At 39.8% G+C, this 23451-nt stretch overlaps 1 protein-coding gene across 5 annotated transcripts in view; it reads right to left on the reverse strand.

Moving 5' to 3' along the window:
* The window catches only part of PHTF1 (putative homeodomain transcription factor 1), a 383975-nt gene that overhangs the window by 274345 nt on the left and 86179 nt on the right, over window positions 1-23451 (reverse strand). For all 5 annotated transcript variants that reach the window (XM_053706659.1, XM_053706661.1, XM_053706660.1 and 2 more), the window contains exons 4-5: window positions 22762-22831; window positions 11266-11424 (exon numbers count right to left, since the gene is read on the reverse strand). In XM_053706659.1, the coding sequence (XP_053562634.1) occupies window positions 11266-11424; window positions 22762-22831 (229 nt within the window). The remainder of the gene's footprint in view (window positions 1-11265; window positions 11425-22761; window positions 22832-23451) is intronic.

The following is a 23451-nucleotide window of genomic DNA, read 5'->3' on the forward strand; positions in this document are numbered from 1 at the left end:
GGAATTAGACACACCAAACAAAAGACGACCAGGAGTATGATCTCAACCCTCCACTCATCTAGCGCTGTTCGCCATCTGATTTAAAAGACTGAGGATCCGATGACAAATCAGAACTGGTATCCTCCAATGCCACCAACAAATGCTGCAGCAGTACACACAGGCACGCCAGTCTGACTCTAAAGGCAAAATCCACCTCTGGCAAGGCATCTGAAGGCCCCGACACAGAAGGCTGTACCCCTGAAGCCTCAGAGGTAACCGCTTCCCCAGAGGAAAGATCCGATAGAATCGAACCCGCACCTGACGGCCCCAGGTTAAGAGGACACGGATGAACTCTTCGCTTGCAATCAGGAAGATGTAAGTGCGCTACCGCTAAAGATATGGCCATGCGAAAGCATGCAGTAACCTCTGGTGGAAATAAACCTCCTTTCCGGAGAAGGTGTAACGGTGTTCGGGACAACTGCCTGTGTAGGAACAGAAGATTCAAGGAAACGCACCTCACGGGACACAGCATCCTCAGAGGCAGACGGCTCAGCGGTCTATAACCTCTCCCCGGAGGGAGAAGAGAGCACTCTATTACGGCATACAGAACATAATTGATTATCTACGCAAGTAACAGAATCTGAATCAGAGAAACCCTTCTCTGAAAAATCTGAATCCACCATAGTTTGACTGATTAAATTATGGGCAAAAACAACTGGCACCTTACACCCCCAATGGCTTGGGCACTCACCACATCCTATGACCCAGACAAGTAGAGAAACAGATCCTCTCCGGTCACGAGGTGCGACATGTAGGCCAAAGAAAAAGCGCGCCAGTCCACAAGAACTGTGCAGCTCGAAAAAAACTTGTACGCTCTGTAATAGCCATGAGCCCCAACATCTCTACACATAAGCAGACAGAATCACATAACAAACATGATTAAAGTCCCCCACTGTCCAATAACCCCCCTCAGGAGATATTAACCCTTGATTCCAAAAAGATAAAGGAGTCCCACTGAGACCCTGTCTTCTATCATTTACATTACATCCCACAATGAAAAGGAAAATGAAACGATCTTACCGGAATCTATACCGTGGAAGAGTAACACGATCCTTCAAGTTTGACAGACAGTAGCGTTGCTTCTGACATTGACTTGAGTGAAGAAAGCAGGCAGCGAAACTCGTCAATGTTGATTGCTTATGGAGCTGCTAATATGAGTCAGGATGGTTTCGCAGAAAGACTCTCCCTGCATCTCCGGACTCTAACTTTCATCCATGCTCTCACAGATAGGCTGACAGGACTACTTAAAACTCCAGTCCCATCTCGAAGAGTACTACCCTCCTTAAGAGACTACTCCGTAATCTTCCGACTCCTCTCTGCCGACCTCCTGTGACGAAAGGCAAAGAATGACTGGGGAATGAGGGAAGTGGGGGAGGTATTTAATCCTTTGGTTGGGGTGTCTTTGCCTCCTCCTGGTGGCCAGGTTCTGTATTTCCCAAAAGTAATGAATGCAGCTGAGGACCCCCCCCCCCGTTTTAAGAAGAAAATGTAAAATAATTACAGAAAAAAATAAACATTTATCCAAAATAAAAAAATTAAATCTAAACTAATACCCCTATAAAAATACCCCCCCCCCCAAATAAAAACACCACTTAATCTAATTCTAAACTACCAAAAGCCCTTAAAAAGGCTTTTGTAGGGCATTGCCCTAAGTTAAACAAAAAAAATATCAATTACCCCCTAACAGTAAAACCCCCCACCCAATCAACCCCCCAAAATAAAAAAACTAAGTCTAAAAAAAAAACTAAGTTACCCATTGCCCCTAAAAGGGCAATTGTATGGGCATTGCCCTTAAAAGGGCAATCAGCTCTTTTACAGCACAAAAAACCCTAATCTAAAAAAAAATAAAAGTCGACCCAAAAAATAGAAAAAAGCCTAAGACTAAGCCCCAAATAGGTACTCATCGGTCCTGAAGTCCAGCGATGAAGGTCTTCTTCCAGGTGGCTCCATCATCTTCTATACGGAACAAAGGCAGTGCAGTCTTCCCCGATGCACAGATCCGGAGCGGCGGTCCTCAGTGGCAGTTCTCTGGTCTTCTGCGGCGGTGAGGCTCCTTTTCATCTGATCTTCGTCGTATACTAAAAATTTAATGGAAGGTACCGCATTCAATTCAGGGTACCTAGCATTCCTATTGCCTGAAATTTTGAAATCAATAGGATTAGAGCTAATGAAATCCTATTGGCTGTTCAAATCAGCCAATAAGATTTCAGTAGCTCTCATCCTATTGGCCGATTTACAAATTTCAGCCAATAGGAATGCAAGGTACCCCAATAAATATGGGGTACCTTGCATTTAATCTTCAGTGTGCCGCAAACTATCCCATGAAGAGGAGCCTCCACGTCGCTTTGGACCGCCTTCGCTGAAGACCGCCGCTGAGAATCCGTGCATCGGGGAAGCCAGCTCTGCACCTTCACGCCACCTTCGCTCCGGATGAAAATAGAAGATGATGGAGCCGTCTGGAAGAAGACCTTCTCCGCCGGACTTCAGGAACGGTGAGTACCTATTTGGGGCTTAGTCTTTATTTTTTTATTTTTTGGGGTGGCTTTTTTTTTTTAAGATTAGGGTTTTCTGGGCTGTAAAAGAGCTGATTGCATTTTTAAGGGCAGTAAAAGAGCTGAATGCCCTTTTAAGGACAAAGCCCATACAAACGCCCCTTTAGGGGCAATGGGTAGTTTAGGTTTTTTTAGTGTTAGTTTTTTTTTTTTATTTGGGGGGTTTGGTGGGTGGGGTTTTTTTTACTGTTGGGGGGGACTTGGTATTTTTAAATGTAAAAGAGCTGTTTAACTTAGGGCAATGCCCTACAAAGGGCCCTTTTAAGGGCTATTGGTAGTTTAGATTAAGGACTGTTTTTATTTTGTTTTTTATTTTTATAGGGATTAGGTTTAATTTTTTTATTTTTGATAATTTGGTTTATTATTTTCTGTAATGTTAGACTTTTTTATTTTTTGTAATTTAGATTAATTTAAACTTAGTTTTTTTTATTTTTAAAGTAATGTTAGTTTTTTTTTATTTTAATTGTAACTTAGTATTGGGGTTAATTTAGGAGGTGTTAGGTTAGGGGGCTTAGTAATTAAATTAGTTATTTGTGTTGTGGGGGGTTGGCGGTTTAGGGTTTAATAGGGTAATTAGGTTTATTGTGATGGGGGCGTTGGCGGTTTAGGGGTTAATAGGTTAATTTGTTTTATTGCGATGTGAGGGGTTGGCGGGTTAGGGGTTAATATTTTAATTGTTATTTGCATTGTTTAATTTGCGGATTAGGGGTTAATTACTTTATTATTTTGCGATGTGGGGGTTGGCAGTGTAGGTGTTTGTTAATACTTTGTGCGGGAGGTTAGTTTTTTTTGTTATACTTCGTGCGGGAGGTTCTTTTTTATTTTTTTATTTCTTGCAGATGGTTACATGTTTTTTCGTTATTTCGTGTGGGGGGTTGCGTGTTTTTTTTTTTTAAGGCTTTGTTTGCCTATGCTGCATCCAGGTGGATTCTTTTGGCTGCCTTGTGCAGCCAACATTCCTTTGAGGATGCGTGCGCAACTGGCGATACCGACGGACACGTTACAAACACGATTATAGTATAGATTATAGTATAGTCTGTTTTTCAGTAATTTAACTAAAATTGTATTGTTTACACTCCCCCAGAGAGGCTAGAGTACATTACAACCCTAACACTCCTCATTGTGCACAGTGATTGGCTGATATTTGTCGGAGCTGATGTATAACTGTCCCTAATTGGCCAAAGCAGAGGAAGATAAACAGAATTCCTTTTCAAAAAATGTATGTCCCCAGGGAACAGTAAATTTACATTGCAGGATATATACTTATACACACACACACATATACATATACACACAGACATACATACACACCACACAATTTTAAGAGATTTCTCAATTTACTTCTAATATCAAATTTACTTTGTTCTCTTAGTATCCTTTGCTGAAAAGCAAACCTAGATAGACTCAGGCGCAGCAATGCACTACTGGAAGCTAGCTGCTGATTAGGCTATGCACATATGCCTCTTGTCAGTGGCTCAGCAGATGTGCTTTTCAGCAAAGTTTATCTAGGTCCCAGCAGTGCATTACTACTCTAGGGCTGACAAATTAAGCTATAATAAGATGCTCCTACACATTGGAGCATTTCTTTTTCCAATTTTATGTCTCTTTTTTTTTTTTTTTAAGACCATGTATCCTTACATTGCAGCATACAACTAAATTAAAGGGACAGTCAAGTCCAAAAAAAACTTTCATGTTTAAAATAGGGCATGAAATTTTAAACAACTTCCCAATTTACTTTTTTCACCAATTTTGCTTTGTTCTCTTGGTATTCTTAGTTGAAAGCTAAACCTAGGAAGGTTCATGATAATTTCTAAGCCCTTGAAGGCCGCCTCTAATCACATGCTTTTGTATTTGCTTTTCACAGCAGGGGAGAGCTAGTTCCTGTAAGCCGTATAATTAACATTGTGAGCACGCCTGTGAATTGTGGCAGACACTGCACTAATTGGCTAAAATGCAAGTCAATAGATAATAAATAAAATGTCATGTGATCAGGGGGCTGTCAGAAGATGCTTAGATACAAGGTAATCACAGAGGTAAAAAGTATATTAATATTACCATGGTGGCTGTGCAAAACTGGGGAATGGGTAATAAAAGGATTATCTATCTTTTAAAACAACAACAATTGTGGTGTTGACTGTCCCTTTAAGTCATTTGGAAGCAGTATGTGACAGCAGCAAAAAAAAACTAAGGTTAGGAGGTGCTGTAAAACTACTTTCCTGCTTATCATTTCTTTGCCAAAATCTGCAACTAAATTCTCAAATTTATGTTTTTAGCAATTTGCTTCTTTCTGTCTATAAGTTCTGCGAGTTTCTTTTGCTGCAAAACTAGAACATTATTTACTTCCATTTCTCCTGTCGGTGCTCTGACAGGTGCAGTTTTGCAGATGGTCCCAGTAATGATGTCTTCATTGGAAATAAGGAGTGAGCTGTTTGCAGATTCTTTTTAGTGCTAAAAATGGAGCTGGCAAGAAAATAGTCTTGGGTATGTCGCTAACATGAAACAATACAGATGCCAGAGAAAAACATAATTTATGTAAGAACTTACCTGATAAATTCATTTCTTTCATATTAGCAAGAGTCCATGAGCTAGTGACGTATGGGATATACATTCCTACCAGGAGGGGCAAAGTTTCCCAAACCTCAAAATGCCTATAAATACACCCCTCACCACACCCACAATTCAGTTTAACGAATAGCCAAGAAGTGGGGTGATAAAAAAGTGCGAAAGCATATAAAATAAGGAATTGGAATAATTGTGCTTTATACAAAAATCATAACCACCACAAAAAAAGGGCGGGCCTCATGGACTCTTGCTAATATGAAAGAAATGAATTTATCAGGTAAGTTCTTACATAAATTATGTTTTCTTTCATGTAATTAGCAAGAGTCCATGAGCTAGTGACGTATGGGATAATGATTACCCAAGATGTGGATCTTTCCACGCAAGAGTCACTAGAGAGGGAGGGATAAAATAAAGACAGCCAATTTCTGCTGAAAATAATCCACACCCAAAATAAAGTTTAAAGAAAAACATAAGCAGAAGATTCAAACTGAAACCGCTGCCTGAAGTACTTTTCTACCAAAAACTGCTTCAGAAGAAGAAAATACATCAAAATGGTAGAATTTAGTAAAAGTATGCAAAGAGGACCAAGTTGCTGCTTTGCAAATCTGATCAATCGAAGCTTCATTCCTAAACGCCCAGGAAGTAGAAACTGACCTAGTAGAATGAGCTGTAATCCTTTGAGGCAGAGTTTTACCCGACTCAACATAGGCAAGATGAATTAAAGATTTCAACCAAGATGCCAAAGAAATGGCAGAAGCTTTCTGGCCTTTTCTAGAACCGGAAAAGATAACAAATAAACTAGAAGTCTTTCGGAAAGACTTAGTAGCTTCAACATAATATTTCAAAGCTCTAACAACATCCAAAGAATGCAACGATTTCTCCTTAGAATTCTTAGGATTAGGACATAATGAAAGAACCACAATTTCTCTACTAATGTTGTTGGAATTCACAACTTTAGGTAAAAATTCAAAAGAAGTTCGCAACACCGCCTTATCCTGATGAAAAATCAGAAAAGGAGACTCACAAGAAAGAGCAGATAATTCAGAAACTCTTCTGGCAGAAGAGATTGCCAAAAGGAACAAAACTTTCCAAGAAAGTAATTTAATGTCCAATGAATGCATAGGTTCAAACGGAGGAGCTTGAAGAGCCCCCAGAACCAAATTCAAACTCCAAGGTGGAGAGATTGACTTAATGACAGGTTTTATACGAACCAAAGCTTGTACAAAACAATGAATATCAGGAAGATTAGCAATCTTTCTGTGAAAAAGAACAGAAAGAGCAGAGATTTGTCCTTTCAAAGAACTTGCGGATAAACCTTTATCTAAACCATCCTGAAGAAACTGTAAAATTCTCGGGATTCTAAAAGAATGCCAAGAAAAATGATGAGAAAGACACCAAGAAATATAAGTCCTCCAGACTCTATAATATATCTCTCTGGATACAGATTTACGAGCCTGTAACATAGTATTAATCACAGAGTCAGAGAAACCTCTTTGACCAAGAATCAAGCGTTCAATCTCCATACCTTTAAATTTAAGGATTTGAGATCCTGATGGAAAAAAGGACCTTGCGACAGAAGGTCTGGTCGTAGCGGAAGAGTCCACGGATGGCAAGAGGCCATCCGGACAAGATCCGCATACCAAAACCTGTGAGGCCATGCCGGAGCTACCAGCAGAACAAACGAGCATTCCTTCAGAATCTTGGAGATTACTCTTGGAAGAAGAACTAGAGGCGGAAAGATATAAGCAGGATGATACTTCCAAGGAAGTGATAATGCATCCACTGCTTCCGCCTGAGGATCCCGGGATCTGGACAGATACCTGGGAAGTTTCTTGTTTAGATGAGACGCCATCAGATCTATTTCTGGAAGCTCCCACATTTGAACAATCTGAAGAAATACCTCTGGGTGAAGAGACCATTCGCCCGGATGCAACGTTTGGCGACTGAGATAATCCGCTTCCCAATTGTCTATACCTGGGATATGAACCGCAGAGATTAGACAGGAGCTGGATTCCGCCCAAACCAGAATTCTAGATACTTCTTTCATAGCCAGAGGACTGTGAGTCCCTCCTTTATGATTGATGTATGCCACAGTTGTGACATTGTCTGTCTGAAAGCAAATGAACAATTCTCTCTTCAGAAGAGGCCAAAACTGAATAGCTCTGAAAATTGCACGGAGTTCCAAAATATTGATCGGTAATCTCACCTCCTGAGATTCCCAAACTCCTTGTGCCGTCAGAGATCCCCACACAGCTCCCCAACCTGTGAGACTTGCATCTGTTGAAATTACAGTCCAGGTCGGAAGCACAAAAGAAGCCCCCTGAATTAAACGATGGTGATCTGTCCACCACGTTAGAGAGTGTCGTACAATCGGTTTTAAAGATATTAATTGAGATATCTTTGTGTAATCCTTGCACCATTGATTCAGCATACAGAGCTGAAGAGGTCGCATGTGAAAACGAGCAAAGGGGATCGCGTCCGATGCAGCAGTCATAAGACCTAGAATTTCCATGCATAAGGCTACCGAAGGGAATGATTGTGACTGAAGGTTTCGACAAGCTGAAATCAATTTTAGACGTCTCTTGTCTGTTAAAGACAGAGTCATGGACACTGAATCTATCTGGAAACCCAGAAAGGTTACCCTTGTCTGAGGAATCAATGAACTTTTTGGTGAATTGATCCTCCAACCATGATCTTGAAGAAACAACACAAGTCGATTCGTATGAGATTCTGCTAAATGTAAAGACTGAGCAAGTACCAAGATATCGTCCAAATAAGGAAATACCACAATACCCTGTTCTCTGATTACAGACAGAAGGGCACCGAGAACCTTTGTAAAAATTCTTGGAGCTGTAGCTAGCCCAAACGGCAGAGCCACAAACTGGTAATGCTTGTCCAGAAAAGAGAATCTCAGGAACTGATAATGATCTGGATGAATCGGAATATGCAGATATGCATCCTGTAAATCTATTGTGGACATATAATGCCCTTGCTGAACAAAAGGCAAGATAGTCCTTACAGTTACCATTTTGAACGTTGGTATCCTTACATAACGATTCAATATTTTTAGATCCAGAACTGGTCTGAAGGAATTCTCCTTCTTTGGTACAATGAAGAGATTTGAATAAAACCCCATCCCCTGTTCCAGAACTGGAACTGGCATAATTACTCCAGCCAACTCTAGATCTGAAACACAATTCAGAAATGCTTGAGCTTTCACTGGATTTACTGGGACACGGGAAAGAAAAAATCTCTTTGCAGGAGGTCTCATCTTGAAACCAATTCTGTACCCTTCTGAAACAATGTTCTGAATCCAAAGATTGTGAACAGATTTGATCCAAATTTCTTTGAAAAAACGTAACCTGCCCCCTACCAGCTGAGCTGGAATGAGGGCCGCACCTTCATGTGGACTTAGAAGCAGGCTTTGCCTTTCTAGAAGGCTTGGATTTATTCCAGACTGGAGATGGTTTCCAAACTGAAACTGCTCCTGAGGATGAAGGATCAGGCTTTTGTTCTTTGTTGAAACGAAAGGAACGAAAACGATTATTAGCCCTGTTTTTACCCTTAGATTTTTTATCCTGTGGTAAAAAAGTTCCTTTCCCAGCAGTAACAGTTGAGATAATAGAATCCAACTGAGAACCAAATAATTTGTTACCCTGGAAAGAAATGGAAAGTAGAGTTGATTTAGAAGCCATATCAGCATTCCAAGTTTTAAGCCATAAAGCTCTTCTAGCTAAAATAGCTAGAGACATAAACCTGACATCAACTCTGATAATATCAAAAATGGCATCACAGATAAAATTATTAGCATGCTGAAGAAGAATAATAATATTATGAGAATCATGATCTGTTACTTGTTGCGCTAAAGTCTCCAACCAAAAAGTTGAAGCTGCAGCAACATCAGCCAATGATATAGCAGGTCTAAGAAGATTACCTGAACACAGATAAGCTTTTCTTAGAAAGGATTCAATTTTCCTATCTAAAGGATTCTTAAACGAAGTACCATCTGACGTAGGAATAGTAGTACGTTTAGCAAGGGTAGAAATAGCCCCATCAACTTTAGGGATTTTGTCCCAAAATTCTAATCTGTCAGACGGCACAGGATATAATTGCTTAAAACGTTTAGAAGGAGTAAATGAATTACCCAATTTATCCCATTCTCTGGAAATTACTTCAGAAATAGCATTAGGAACAGGAAAAACTTCTGGAATAACCACAGGAGATTTAAATACCTTATCTAAACGTTTAGAATTAGTATCAAGAGGACCAGAATCCTCTATTTCTAAAGCAATTAGTACTTCTTTAAGTAAAGAACGAATAAATTCCATTTTAAATAAATATGAAGATTTATCAGCATCAATCTCTGAGACAGAATCCTCTGAACCAGAAGAGTCATCAGAATCAGAATGATGATGTTCATTTAAAAATTCATCTGTAGAGAGAGAAGTTTTAAAAGATTTTTTATGTTTACTAGAAGGAGAAATAACAGACATAGCCTTCTTGATGGATTCAGAAACAAAATCTCTTATGTTATCAGGAACATTCTGCACCTTAGATGTTGAAGGAACTGCAACAGGCAATGGTACATTACTAAAGGAAATATTATCTGCATTAACAAGTTTGTCATGACAATTAGTACAAACAACAGCCGGAGGAATAGCTACCAAAAGTTTACAGCAGATACACTTAGCTTTGGTAGTTCCAGCACTAGACAGCGATTTTCCTGAAGTATCTTCTGACTCAGATGCAACGTGAGACATCTTGCAATATGTAAGAGAAAAAACAACATATAAAGCAAAATTGATCAAATTCCTTAAATGACAGTTTCAGGAATGGGAAAAAATGCCAATAAACAATCTTCTAGTAACCAGAAGCAAAGAAAAAATGAGACTGAAATAATGTGGAGACAAAAGCGACGCCCATATTTTTTTAGCGCCAAATAAGACGCCCACATTATTTGGCGCCTAAATGCTTTTTTGGCGCCAAAAATGACGCCACATCCGGAACGCCGACATTTTTGGCGCAAAAGGACGTCAAAAAAATGACGCAACTTCCGGCGACACGTATGACGCCGGAAACAGAAAAGATGTTTTGCGCCAAAAAAGTCCGCGCCAAGAATGACGCAATAAAATGAAGCATTTTCAGCCCCCGCGAGCCTAACAGCCCACAGGGAAAAAGAGTCAAATTTTTTAAGGTAAGAAAAAATGATTGATTCAAATGCATTATCCCAAATATGAAACTGACTGTCTGAAAATAAGGAATGTTGAACATCCTGAGTCAAGGCAAATAAATGTTTGAATACATATATTTAGAACTTTATAAATAAAGTGCCCAACCATAGCTTAGAGTGTCACAGAAAATAAGATTTACTTACCCCAGGACACTCATCTACATGTTTGTAGAAAGCCAAACCAATACTGAAACGAAAATCAGCAGAGGCAATGGTATATAAATAAGAGTATATCGTCGATCTGAAAAGGGAGGTAAGAGATGAATCTCTACGACCGATAACAGAGAACCTATGAAATAGACCCCGTAGAAGGAGATCACTGCATTCAAATAGGCAATACTCTCCTCACATCCCTCTGACATTCACTGCACGCTGAGAGGAAAACCGGGCTCCAACTTGCTGCGGAGCGCATATCAACGTAGAATCTAGCACAAACTGACTTCACCACCTCCATAGGAGGCAAAGTTTGTAAAACTGAATTGTGGGTGTGGTGAAGGGTGTATTTATAGGCATTTTGAGGTTTGGGAAACTTTGCCCCTCCTGGTAGGAATGTATATCCCATACGTCACTAGCTCATGGACTCTTGCTAATTACATGAAAGAAATAATAAAACAATTACATATTTATGTCTTCAGCAAAGAAACTCCTGGTAGTTTTCAGCTTAAAACACAAACTGAAAGCAAAATGAAATGTGGTTTCTGTCTCATTTCCAAATATCAATTTAGACACGCACAAGAGTCTTAATTGTGGTGGCAAACAAATGTATAATTAAACAGAAAAACAGTCATTATCAAATCATATTAATACATAGGATTCATGTCTAAGCTTTTAGCTGTGGTCTGGTTGTATCCTAAGAGAATATCTAATGCATGTGGAGCGTACCTTGCATTAGGTAAAGCACCAATAACCAAATAAAGACGAATGGACTGGTCACCTGAATCCACCATTTACTGAACAATGGGAATAGCATAACTCTTACTAAGCCTTTCCGGGTTAGAGAAGTCCAAGGGCTCTCAGGCTTAGCTTTGGCAAATGTTGACCCTGGGGAAAAAAAAGACAATTAATTAATTGATTTCTTTTCATATTAAACTCTATATATAGAGGTGGAAAAATATTACAATAGTTACTAGACTATTCAATGTTAAATATAGGAAAAAGTCAATTTTCCAATTCATCTTATTTTATTTATACATACATACACATTATATATACATATACAGACACACGCACACACGGGGTAAAAAAATGACACTATAATTTACTAGTCAGGGGTTAAACGTTACTAGCATGGAGGGAAAAAAGTTACCAGTCCACTCATTGTTAAAGATAGAAAAAAAGCATTAGTCTGCTGCAATTAAACACACAAATATATAATCTCAATAACTTTTTAGAAAATAATTTTAGTTTGCAAAAATGCCATAATATTGGAAAACTACACCATTATCTCCTGAAAAATTCAAACACATTTTATTGTTTCACATATATCATTGTTTTACCTTCCCAAAACACTACTCAAAAGCAATAAAAATATAATTGCTGTCAATTTGCACCATCTTACAATTTATGCAGGAAATAAGGTCTAAAATGTTTCATTTTTAAATTTGCTCAGCATAAATCCTGATATAGCTGTACCAGAAATTATGCTTTATATATAACATAATCTATTTTTACATTCACACAGTTAAAACATTTAAGAAATCCAATAAATGTGAGATTAGTTCAGAGAAATATGGATCTATGAATCCAATAAATGTGAGATTAGCTCAGAGAAATATGGATCTATGAACACACTAACATTAACACCACAAAACAAAATCATTAGCAGTTGCTGCAAGTGATAAATATAACTATGATGATCAGATGATTGCTTTAAGGTCAAGGAACCCCTTATCTGAATTGTGGGACCGCATACATTTAAATATTTGCTTTATGCTATATGTCTATGTTGAGGGAGTAATAAAAGTTTGTTTTTTTTGTTTGTTTTTTTAGAAGAAAAAAAAAAGAAAAAGAAAAAAAAGCTTCCCTAACAAAGATCATGGCACGAGTATTTCTGTGACATCTAATCTAGATTACATCCTTGTCAAAACCTTCTGAACTTTGCAAGTGTCTTGTAACAGACTCAAGGGGCCAGATTACAAGTGGAGCACCAATTAACTCTCCCGCTCAAGCATTAACTGCGATAGAAGTTCGGCTTTTGCGCTTGTCGGGTTGCGTTGGTATTATGAGTTGAAAGTAAACTGTTTTTGCTTGCACGCTAAACCGAGTAGCGCAAAAAGCAGAACGTGGGGGAAAACCTAACACTTTACTCTCGCGCAAACCTGATCGAATATTCTCATGTGCGCTAACCCAACATGAAAATATTACTATTTCACATTCCAATGTTCTTTACATACAGGAACATGTTCTATTTATTCATAAATATTTCTATATATATCTGATGATTTTATATATATTAATACATAGAACATATTCCCCTATGTGCAAAAATGGAATTGGAATGTGAAATATTTACAATAAATACACAGTATAGCACTTTATTAAATTAAATATGTTTTTACGTTTTCATCTATTTAACTGCAAAGGGCTCCAATGCAGTTATATATATGTACACATATACATATAAAAACATATGTCTGTAAATACATATATACACATATAAATACATACGTATATAGACATATATATATATATATACATACATACATACATACATACATGTGTATGTATGTATGTATGTATCTTTAGGTTAAAGCCCTTTAAAAAAAAAAATCTAAAACCCTCATATCTTTGAGTCCTTATAATTTGTGTGTGCAATATTTTTTTGAAGTTTTATCAGAAGGTGTTATTATGAGTAACTGTACTTTGTAATGTATTTTTGATGCGTTTCGTGATACTTTTTATTTTGCAAAACAGTTAACCAGAGCTCTATGGAGGTGGTAATCTTACTAGCATAAATTGCAATTGCGCACAAGCGATCGCGTTTACTTTCAACTAGTAAAACCGCTGAGCGCAAACACCCGCTATAAAAAAGGAAATTTATGCTTACCTGATAATTTTTTTTTCTTTTACGATATGATTTCATCCTTACTTATGGGATATCACCTCCTGGTCAACAGGAGGAGGCAAAGAGCACCACAGCAGAGCCGTATATATAGCTCCTCCCTTCCCTCCCACTCCAGTCATTCGACCGAAGTTAGGAAGAGAAAGGAAAAACCAAGGTGCAGAGGTGACTGAAGTTTAAAAAAAATAAAAGACCTGTCATACAAAAACAGGGTGGGCCGTGGACTCATCGTATCGTAAAAGAAACAAATCAGGTAAGCATAAATTTCCTTTTTCAAGATACAATGAGTCCACGGATTTCATCCTTACTTATGGGATACAATACCAAAGCTATAGGACACGTATGAAAGTGAGGGACAAGACAGGGAACCTAAACAGAAGGCACCACTGCTTGAAGAACTTTTCTCCCAAAAACAGCCTCAGACAAGGCAAAAGTATCAAATTTGGAAAATTTGGAAAAAAGTGTGAAAAGAAGACCAAGTTGCAGCTTTGCAAATCTGTTCAACAGAAGCATCATTTTTGAATGCCCATGAGGAAGCCACAGCCCTAGTAGAATGAGCCGTAATTCGTTCAGGAGGCTGCTGTCCAGCAGTCTCATATGCAAAATGGATGATACTCTTCAGCCAAAAAGAAAGAGAGGTAGCCATAGCTTTCTGACCCCTACGCTTCCCAGAAAATACAACAAACAGGGAAGAAGATTGACGAAAATCCTTAGTTGCCTGTAAGTAAAACATCAAGGCACGGACCACGTCCAAATTATGCAACAGTCGCTCCTTCTTAGAAGAAGGATTGGGACACAAGGAAGGAACAACAATTTCATGATTAATATTTTTAGTTGAAACATCCTTAGGAAGAAAACCAGGTTTGGTATGTAACACTACCTTATCCGAATGAAACATAAGATAAGGAGAATCACATTGTAATGCTGAAAACTCCGAAACTCTGCGAGCAGAAGAAATAGCAACCAAAAACAAAATTTTCCAAGATAATAACTTAATATCTATGGAATGCATAGGTTCAAACGGAACCCCTTGAAGAACTTTAAGAACTAAATTCAAACTCCACAGAGGAGCAATTGGTCTAAACACAGGCCTGATTCTAGTCAGAGCCTGACAAAAGGATTGAACATCTGGGACATCTGCCAGACGCTTGTGAAGTAAAATAGACAAAGCAGAAATTTGTCCCTTTAAGGAACTCGCTGACAACCCTTTCTCCAATCCTTCTTGGAGAAAAGACAAGATCCTGGGAATCCTAACCCTACTCCACGAGTAGCCCTTGGATTTGCACCAATAAAGATATTTACGCCATATCTTATGGTAAATCTTTCTAGTAACAGGCTTACAAGCCTGAATCAAAGTATCTATAACCGAATCAGAAAACCCTCGCTTAGATAAAATTAAGCGTTCAATCTCCAAGCAGTTAGCTGCAGAGAAACCAGATTCGGATGATGGAAGGGTCCCTGAATGAGAAGGTCGTTCCTCAATAGAAGTTTCCATGAAGGCTGGGATGACATGTCCACCAGATCGGCATACCAAGTTCTGCGAGGCCACGCCGGGGTGATGAGTATCACCGATGCCCTCTCCTGCTTGACTCGGGCAATCACCCGGGGAAGGAGAGCAAATGGAGGAAATACATAAGCTAGGCTGAATAACCAAGGCACTGCCAAGGCATCTATCAGTTCGGCCTGGGGATCCCTGGACCTGGATCCGTATCTCGGAAGCTTGGCATTCTGGCGAGATGCCATGAGATCAAACTCCGGCCTGCCCCATCTGACAATCAGATCGGTAAATACCTCCGGATGGAGTTTCCACTCTCCCGGATGAAATGTCTGTCTGCTCAGAAAATCCGCTTCCCAGTTTTCCACTCCTGGGATGTAAATCGTGGACAGATGGCAAGAGTGAGACTCCGCCCACTGTATTATCCTGGCTACTTCTGTCATCGCTAATTAACTTCTTGTTCCATCCTGATGATTGATATAGGCCACCGTCGTTATATTGTCCGACTGGAATCTGATTAAATGGGCCGAAGCCAGCTGAGGCCAAGCCTGAAGTGCATTGAATATTGCTCTCAACTCTAGAATATTGATGGGAAAAAGAGACTTCAACTGAGTCCAGACCCCCTGAGCCCTCAGGGAATTCCAGACTGCTCCCCATCCTAACAAGCTGGCATACGTTGTCACTATCACCCATGAGGGTCTGCGAAAGCATGTCCCCTGGGATAGAAGATCCAGCGACAACCACCATAGAAAAGAGTCCCTTGTCTCCTGATCCAGATGTATTTGAGGAGACAAATTCGTATAATCTCCATTCCACTGCCTGAGCATGCTCAGTTGCAGAGGCCTGAGATGAAACCGAGCAACCGCTACCATCAATCCAATTACCTCCATGCACTGACCTCCGTCAAAAATATTTTCATGGATGGAGAGTCGATTAGAGTTCCCAGGAAAGGAACCCTTGTCTGTGGAACTAGAGAACTCTTTTCCAGATTCACCTTCCACCCATGAGTCCTCAGGAAGGACAGAACAATGTTGGTATGAGACTTTGTTAGCTGATAAGACGACGCCTGGATCAGAATATCGTCCAGATAAGGCACCACTGCAATGCCCCGCGGTCTCAGAACCGCTAGCAGCGACCCCAGAACCTTTGTGAAAATTCTGGGCACCGTGGCCAGACCAAAAGGAAGAGCCACAAACTGAAAGTGTTTGTCGAGAAAGGCAAACCTCAGGAACTTGTGATGATCTCTGTGGATAGGAACATGAAGATAAGCATCCTTTAAATCCACGGTAGTCATAAATTGACCCTCCTGGATCAATGAAAGAATGGTCCGAATAGTTTCCATCTTGAAAGATGGAACTCTGAGAAACTTGTTTAGACTCTTGAGATCTAAGATATGTCTGAAAGTTCCCTCTTTTTTGGGAACTACAAACAGATTTGAATAAAACCCCTGTCCCTGTATTGGAATGGGACAAATTACTCCCATGGAGGATAGGTCTCTTACACAACGTAAGAACGCCTCTCTCTTTGTCTGGTCTACAGACAATCGAGAAAGAAGGAATCTTCCTCTGGGGGAAGAATTTTTGAATTCCAGTTTGTTTCCCTGAGATACTATATCTATTGCCCAAGGATCTTGGACGTCTCTCATCCAAGCCTGGATGAAAAATGATAGTCTGCCCCCGACTACATCCGGTCCCGGATCGGGGGCCACCCCTTCATGCTGACTTAGTGGCAGCAACAGGTTTTTTGGGTTGTTTGCCCTTGTTCCAAGCTTGGTTGGGCCGCCACATGGACTTGGGTTGAGAATAGCCCCCCTCCTGCTTATTGGAAGGGGGAGAGGGGGTTCCCTTGAAATTTCGAAAGGAACAAAAATTACTCTGTCGACCCCTCTGTTTGGATTTCTTATCCTGAGGAAGGAGGTGACCCTTACCTCCCGTGATGTCAGAAATTATTTATTTCAAGTCGGGACCAAACAAGGTCTTACCCTTGTAAGGGATAGCCAAAAGCTTAGTCTTGGATGACACATCGGCAGATAGGACTTAAGCCATAAGGCCCTACGTGCTAAAATGGAAAATCCTGAACTTTTAGCCACCAACTTAGTAATTTGCAGCAAAGCATCTGTCACAAATGAATTAGCCAGCTTCAGGGCTTTAATTCTGTCCTGTATCTCCTCGAAAGGAGTTTCAGTTTTAAGAGACTCCTCCAGAGCATCAAACCAATAAGCAGTCGCCGTGGTAACTGTGACGATGCAGGCTGCCGGTTGTAAAAGTAACCCTTGATGAACATAAAGTTTCTTAAGCAGACCCTCTAATTTCTTATCCATAGGGTCTTTAAAAGCACAACTATCCTCAATAGGTATAGTAGTTCGCTTAGCCAAAGTGGAAATAGCACCTTCCACCTTATGCACTGTCTGCCAAGAATTCCTGATAGAATCCGCTATGGGATACATCTTCCTGAAAACAGGAGAAGGAGAGAATGGTATACCTGGTCTCTCCCATTCCTTAGCAATAATTTCCGAAGTTCTCTTGGGAACTGGAAAAACATATGAATAAGAAGGGACTTCTAGATACCCGTCCAACTTACTAAATTTTTCTGGAGGGACCACGATAGAATCGCAGTCGTCCAGAGTGACCAACACCTTCTTCAACAACAGACGGAGGTGTTCCAGTTTAAACTGGAAAGACATAACTTCTGAATCCGTCGGTAGCAGGGCGCTATCTGATTCAGAAAGCTCACCTTCAGATAGGGGCTCCAATTCTGAGCCCTGTAAAGGCATTTCTGACCTCGCAATTAAAGCGTCCGAGGATGTGGTAGCCACAATGTCGTCCTTCCTCCTGCGTTTGCCTTGCAGGACAGGAAAGGCAGACAACGCTTCAGAAAGAGTAGAGGACATAACAGTTGCTATGTCCTTTAGAGTAAATGCAGCAGAAACTGCAGAGGTATTGGACTGCGCATGGGTAGGCGATAGGGACTGTGACGCTTGGGGAGAAAGATGAGGCATACCCTGATTCTCATCGTTAGAGCCTTGAGAAGCATTATTTAAATCTGTATCACAAAACATTTGTTCCCTAAACTGTAAAGCCCTCTCAGTACACGAGGGGCAAAAAGTAATAAGAGGTTCCACATGTGCAGACAAACATAATGAGCATGTAACAGGTTCCATGACAGCATAAGCAATAACTTGTGTCTTATCCTGCAACTAAAGAGTTAATAAGCAGCTCTAATAATTTAAATGCAGCTGCACTGGTAACCGCTAACCCCCAAATAACAGATGATCCAATTAAAATAAAGGAAATATGTTAAACAATGAGGGCAGAAAAAATACGATCAAATATAGTTATTAGAAAAAAAAACGGATTGGTAAACTTAGTCACTGCCGCCTCAACAACTCTGCTGAGGCGCCTACCTGCCCCCTCAAAGTCGTCTGCGGTAATCACACACACTGCCTAAGACCCTTTGCTCTAATTTTAAAAGACCATGCGGTCCCGGCAGAGAAGAGCTCCTCTACACACTGCTCCGTAGTAGCGATCCGGAAATGAAGGAGTGCAGCATCAGAATGCGGCATCAGAGCGCGGGAGACTAACCCCGCCCTTCGTGGGCGTACACCCGACATGTCGATTGAGCTCTCAAGAACCGCGAGCCGTATGTCGCTGCATCGCAGCGAAAACGGCCATGCGGTGAGAGTACTAACACCTCGCAATTATCTAAGAGGCACTAAAGAAACATAAATGGCTTGCAAGTACAGTTAAGTTACACAAACACCAGAAACAAGTTCACAATAAACTATTCTCCCAGCGTCAGCCCAGTCCATAAACGCTCCCACATATGACCAGAAATGTGCCCAGAGCGATGTAAACCATCCACCCCCACCACCTCCTCCTTAACCCTTTAATGGAGGTCCTGGGTAAATTAAGGGACTTGTAGATAGAAGGTAGCAGCGACTCCTGAGTTAATTCTGTCCCAGAAAAAAGAAAGCTGCACATACCTTGTTGCTGATCAACAGCATGAAGCGTCCCACAGCTACAAAGAAGTCTTCATTATCTTCTTGACAATCTGTGGAGACATACAGGGCCTTAGTTAGCATGTCTAAGACCATATTGAAAAGGGGAGCATACAGTATGGGAGGCGCAGTGAGAAATTAATCCCACCAGTTCCCAATGCCTTAAAGCCACCTGTAGCTCTGCTAACAAGAGACTGACCAGGTCCTGGCTACACCCTTTAGAAAAATAGTACACACTGGCACCATTTGAAAATAAAAAACTCTTGATTGAAGAAACTAAACTAACACCTCCCTTTACCTCTTCCTAGTCTAACACAGGCAAAGAGAATGACTGGGGTGGGAGGGAAGGGAGAAGCTATATATACGGCTCTGCTGTGGTGCTCTTTGCCTCCTCCTGTTGACCAGGAGGAGATATCCCATAAGTAAGGATGAAATCCGTGCACTCATCGTATCTTGTAAAAGAAACCCTTGCAGGGCAGAAGTGTCGTGTTTCGACCACAATGATCTGGGCAAATATTAAGTTATGTGTACAAAAATTTACTGCAGGAGATGCGTCGATTTCCCTGATGTATGACATTTTGTTAAGTAAACAGAGTCAGCTTATTATGGAGAAGCTATGTAAGGCATGGGTCTTTATATCTCCTTCAGTAGAGCATGATTCATTTAATCAGAGTTTTGAGGCCATGTGTAAGTGTAAAGTACCAATATCTTGGAAAGAATCTCATATGAAGTTGATTAATAATTTCTATCTATCACATTGGAAAATATCTAAATTTTATCCTTTTTCAGCTAATCTATGTCCGCGATGTGCACATGGCAAGGCAGACCTACTTCATATGTTTTGGACATGCCCTAAGGTTAGACAATTGTGTTTGAAAATTATTTTTTGGTTCAATAAACTATACAAAGTAACAATAGCTTTTGCCGGGAGAGATATTATTTTTCTTTTCTCATCAAATGATATGATTAATTGTAATACTATTAATAGTTTAAATACAATCATATTAGCTGTTAGACATTGTATTTTGAAAAATTGGAAAGCTAAGACCGTGCCTGGTCTAGCCATGGTCTTTAAAGTATTACAAAATCAATTAGTGTTTGAATCGTACCATCTTTATGACGCTGCTGAGAAAAAAATTCAGAAATTTTTGTGGAAGTTGTCTCTATACCGATGCAAAAGATGATTCTTTCCCCCTTCCTATCAACAGTGAGTTTTGCGGTGTTAACGTTATTAAATGTCTTTCCGCATAGCTGGTTGGAGCGACCTAATGGGGATGGCAGGGTGGGAGTGCCGGAGTAGCGGTGGGGGGGGAGACGTGGGGGGGGGGGGAGAGAGAGAATTCAATTCCCCTTTTTTTTTTTTCCTCCTCTTCTTTTTTTGTTTATGTGATGTGGTCCTTTTAGTATGGTAATATCCATGCTTGATTCTTTAAGTTGGTTATAGGTTTAAGAAAAGAATACAGGAAGAGAAATCTATTGTTGTTTAAATTTTCTTTTGTAGTGCTGAAAAATGTAAGCCAGTCAGAGATTGTTCTTTTTTTCTCTCTATATTAATATGTTATTTGTATTTCTCATTTTATTTTTTTGTTGATATATGATGATATTGTATACAATGTAAAAAAACAATAAAAAATTACTTAAAAAAAAAAAAGAAACCCTTATCGCGCGCGCTCCACTCCTAATCTGCCAAAGGTCTTTAACCCCTTTACCTAAACAGGCGTATATATACACATCTTGCAGTACTTTGCCTATTATACTGCAAGACGTATAAATAAGTCTGAGCTTCAGGAAGCTCCAGCACTCTCGGCTGTTAAATTACAGCCAAGAGCTGGAGTTCTTGAAGCTCCAGGCATCTGCCACATAAGGAGCCGGAGCACAATCGATGCTCTGGCTCAAAATGAGGGCAGATGCCTGATAGTTACAGACGATGACACTGTGTGTGTCACCATCTGCAACGATCTTCTGCTGGTGCCGGTGGGAGGTGTGGGCGGGAGGCAAGTAGCGAGTGGGCGGCTTAGCAGCGGAGGGGGGAGGGAAGAGGAGGGAGTGGGAGGGCCCTACGCTACAGAAAAATAAAATAAATGGAAAGGGAGGGATGGGCAGCTACACTACAGAAAAGGGAATGTGGGGCTAACTAAGGATCAAGGGAGGGGAGAGGTGGTGGGGACACTACACTACAGAAAATAAAATAGCTGCCAGTATCTAAGATGGCGGCTAATAGTTAGAGGGGGAGGTTTAGAGGGCTGTTTGGGTGGGGATCAGGGAGGTTGGAGGGTAAGGGGGGATCCTACACTGCAGAAAATATAAAAATATATTTATTTTTTTATTTTATTTTTAAAAATGCCTTCCAGTAACTAAGATGGGTGTGACCAGTGGGGTGTGGGATGGAAGAGAGCTGTTTGAAAGGGATCAGAGGGTGGGAAGTGTTAAATAGGAGGGTAATCGCTACACTAAAGCTAAAATGAACCTTTTAAATCTACCTAATTAACCCCTTAACTGCCAGGAAGAAGTGTGGTGCGCAGCTGCAATTAGCGGCCTTCTAATTACCAAAAAGCAATGGCCATATATGTCTGTTATTTCTGAACAAAGAGGATCCCAGAGAAACTTTTACAACCATTTACATCATGATTGCACAAGCAGTATGTAAATAATTTCAGTGAGAAACTCAAAGTTTGTGAAAAAAAAATCATTTTTTTATTTGATCACATTTGGCGGTGAAATGGTGGCATTAACTATACCAAAATGGGCCTAGATCAATACCTTGGGTTGTCTGCTTAAAAAATATATATAATTGTGACAGGTAAATCAAAACAAACAAGGCTCTATTTCTGTTTAAATTGGAGTGATGGCAAAAATGCTAACATTTCTCTGGTATTTTGGGCATGTTTTTCTCTGAAAGTCTGGTATTGAAGGGGTTAAAGTCCATCAAACATTTGGCTTGGAATTTCATTTTCAAAAAGTTCTCAAGTACTTTTAAACTGTATTTGATTTAAAAGAATTGTTCTTGGCTCATATTTGACCTGAGTGTTTCTTCCACAGCTGTTTTTCAAAACCTTGCAGGTGATCTGGGATCTCAAACACAAGCAGATTCCTTGTCCAAAAAATTGCATGGTGTTACCAATTTTAATTTCAGCCACTTTGGACTTCAGATTGATTTCCTGAGTTGCCAGAAAATTTGTTTCCAGAAAAATGTTTTCTGGAAACTTTCCAGAAATGTGAGTTTCTGGAAATGGAATGAAGGCCTTTTAGGGCTTTATTTGTCAAACTTTCTTGAAAGGTTTCCTGAGACTTTCAAGAGGATTTTAAAGCCCCAGTGTAGTTACAAAACATTGGGTCCTACTAGAAGAAGCCTTAAAGAGATATTAGCCTTAAAGGGACATGAAACCCAACATTTTTCTTTTATGATTCAGATAGAGAATACAATTTTAAACAACATTCCAGTTTACTTCAATTACCTAATTTGATTAATTCTTTTGATAGCCTTTGCTAAAAATCATATCTAGATATGCTCAGTAGCTCCTGATAGATGCCTCGTGTGATTGGCTCAACCATGTGCATGCCTAGCTCTTCAACAAAGGATATCTAAAGAATGAAACAAATCAGATAAAAGAAGTAAATTAGGATGTTGTTTAAAATTGTATTCTCTATCTGAATCAAGAAAGAAAATGTTTGTGTTTAATGTCCCTTTAACTCTCCATAAAATGTTTCTGCTGCATTATGACCCCTGATCTCAAATATGCTACGCAGTGATTGCATGAGTGCAGAAGCTCATTTGTATATGGTCCACATCAAATGAGGCTGCAACACACACCCATACCTACTCACCTCTAATAAGATCAACATCAATCAAATCAGATTTCATATGAACCTTCTTCTTCGGTTTGTTCTTAAATCCCTTTAAAAAATAAATAACAGAATGAAATGCAGACTTGGTCGATTTACTATTCCTTAAGACTCTAATAGGTTTTTTCCAGAAATTAAAGAGATATAAAGCCCAGATTTTTCTTTCACAATTCAAATAGAGCATACAATTTTAAACAACTTTCCAATTAAAATGTCCTTCATTCTTTTGGTATCCTTTGTTGGAGGTGCAGGAATGCACCCCTGAGAGCTAGCTGAACAAAACAACTGAGCCATATATGTGCACCCACCAATCACCAGCTAGGACCCAGCAGTGCTTTGCTGCTCCTGAGCCTACCAAGGTATGCTCTTCAGCAAAAGTTACCAAGAGAACCAAGCAAATTAGATAATAGAAGTAAATTAGAAAGTTGTTTAAAATTGTATGTTCTACTTGAACTCTGAATTATTATTATTATTTTTTTTTGGGGGGGGGGTTAAGTCCCTTTAATAAACACATTATTTTTATAGTGAGGGGAGCAATTATGCACATATAATGTAAAACATTCATCTTTCACAAAGAAAGCACAAGCACCATGGTGTTAAAAGCTTAAAAAATCCTAATTAAAGGGATAGTAAACCCTACAATTTTATTTTATGATTCAGATAGAACATACA

This window comes from Bombina bombina, chromosome 3, assembly GCF_027579735.1.
Source record: "Bombina bombina isolate aBomBom1 chromosome 3, aBomBom1.pri, whole genome shotgun sequence".
Taxonomy (NCBI): Eukaryota; Metazoa; Chordata; class Amphibia; order Anura; family Bombinatoridae; genus Bombina; species Bombina bombina.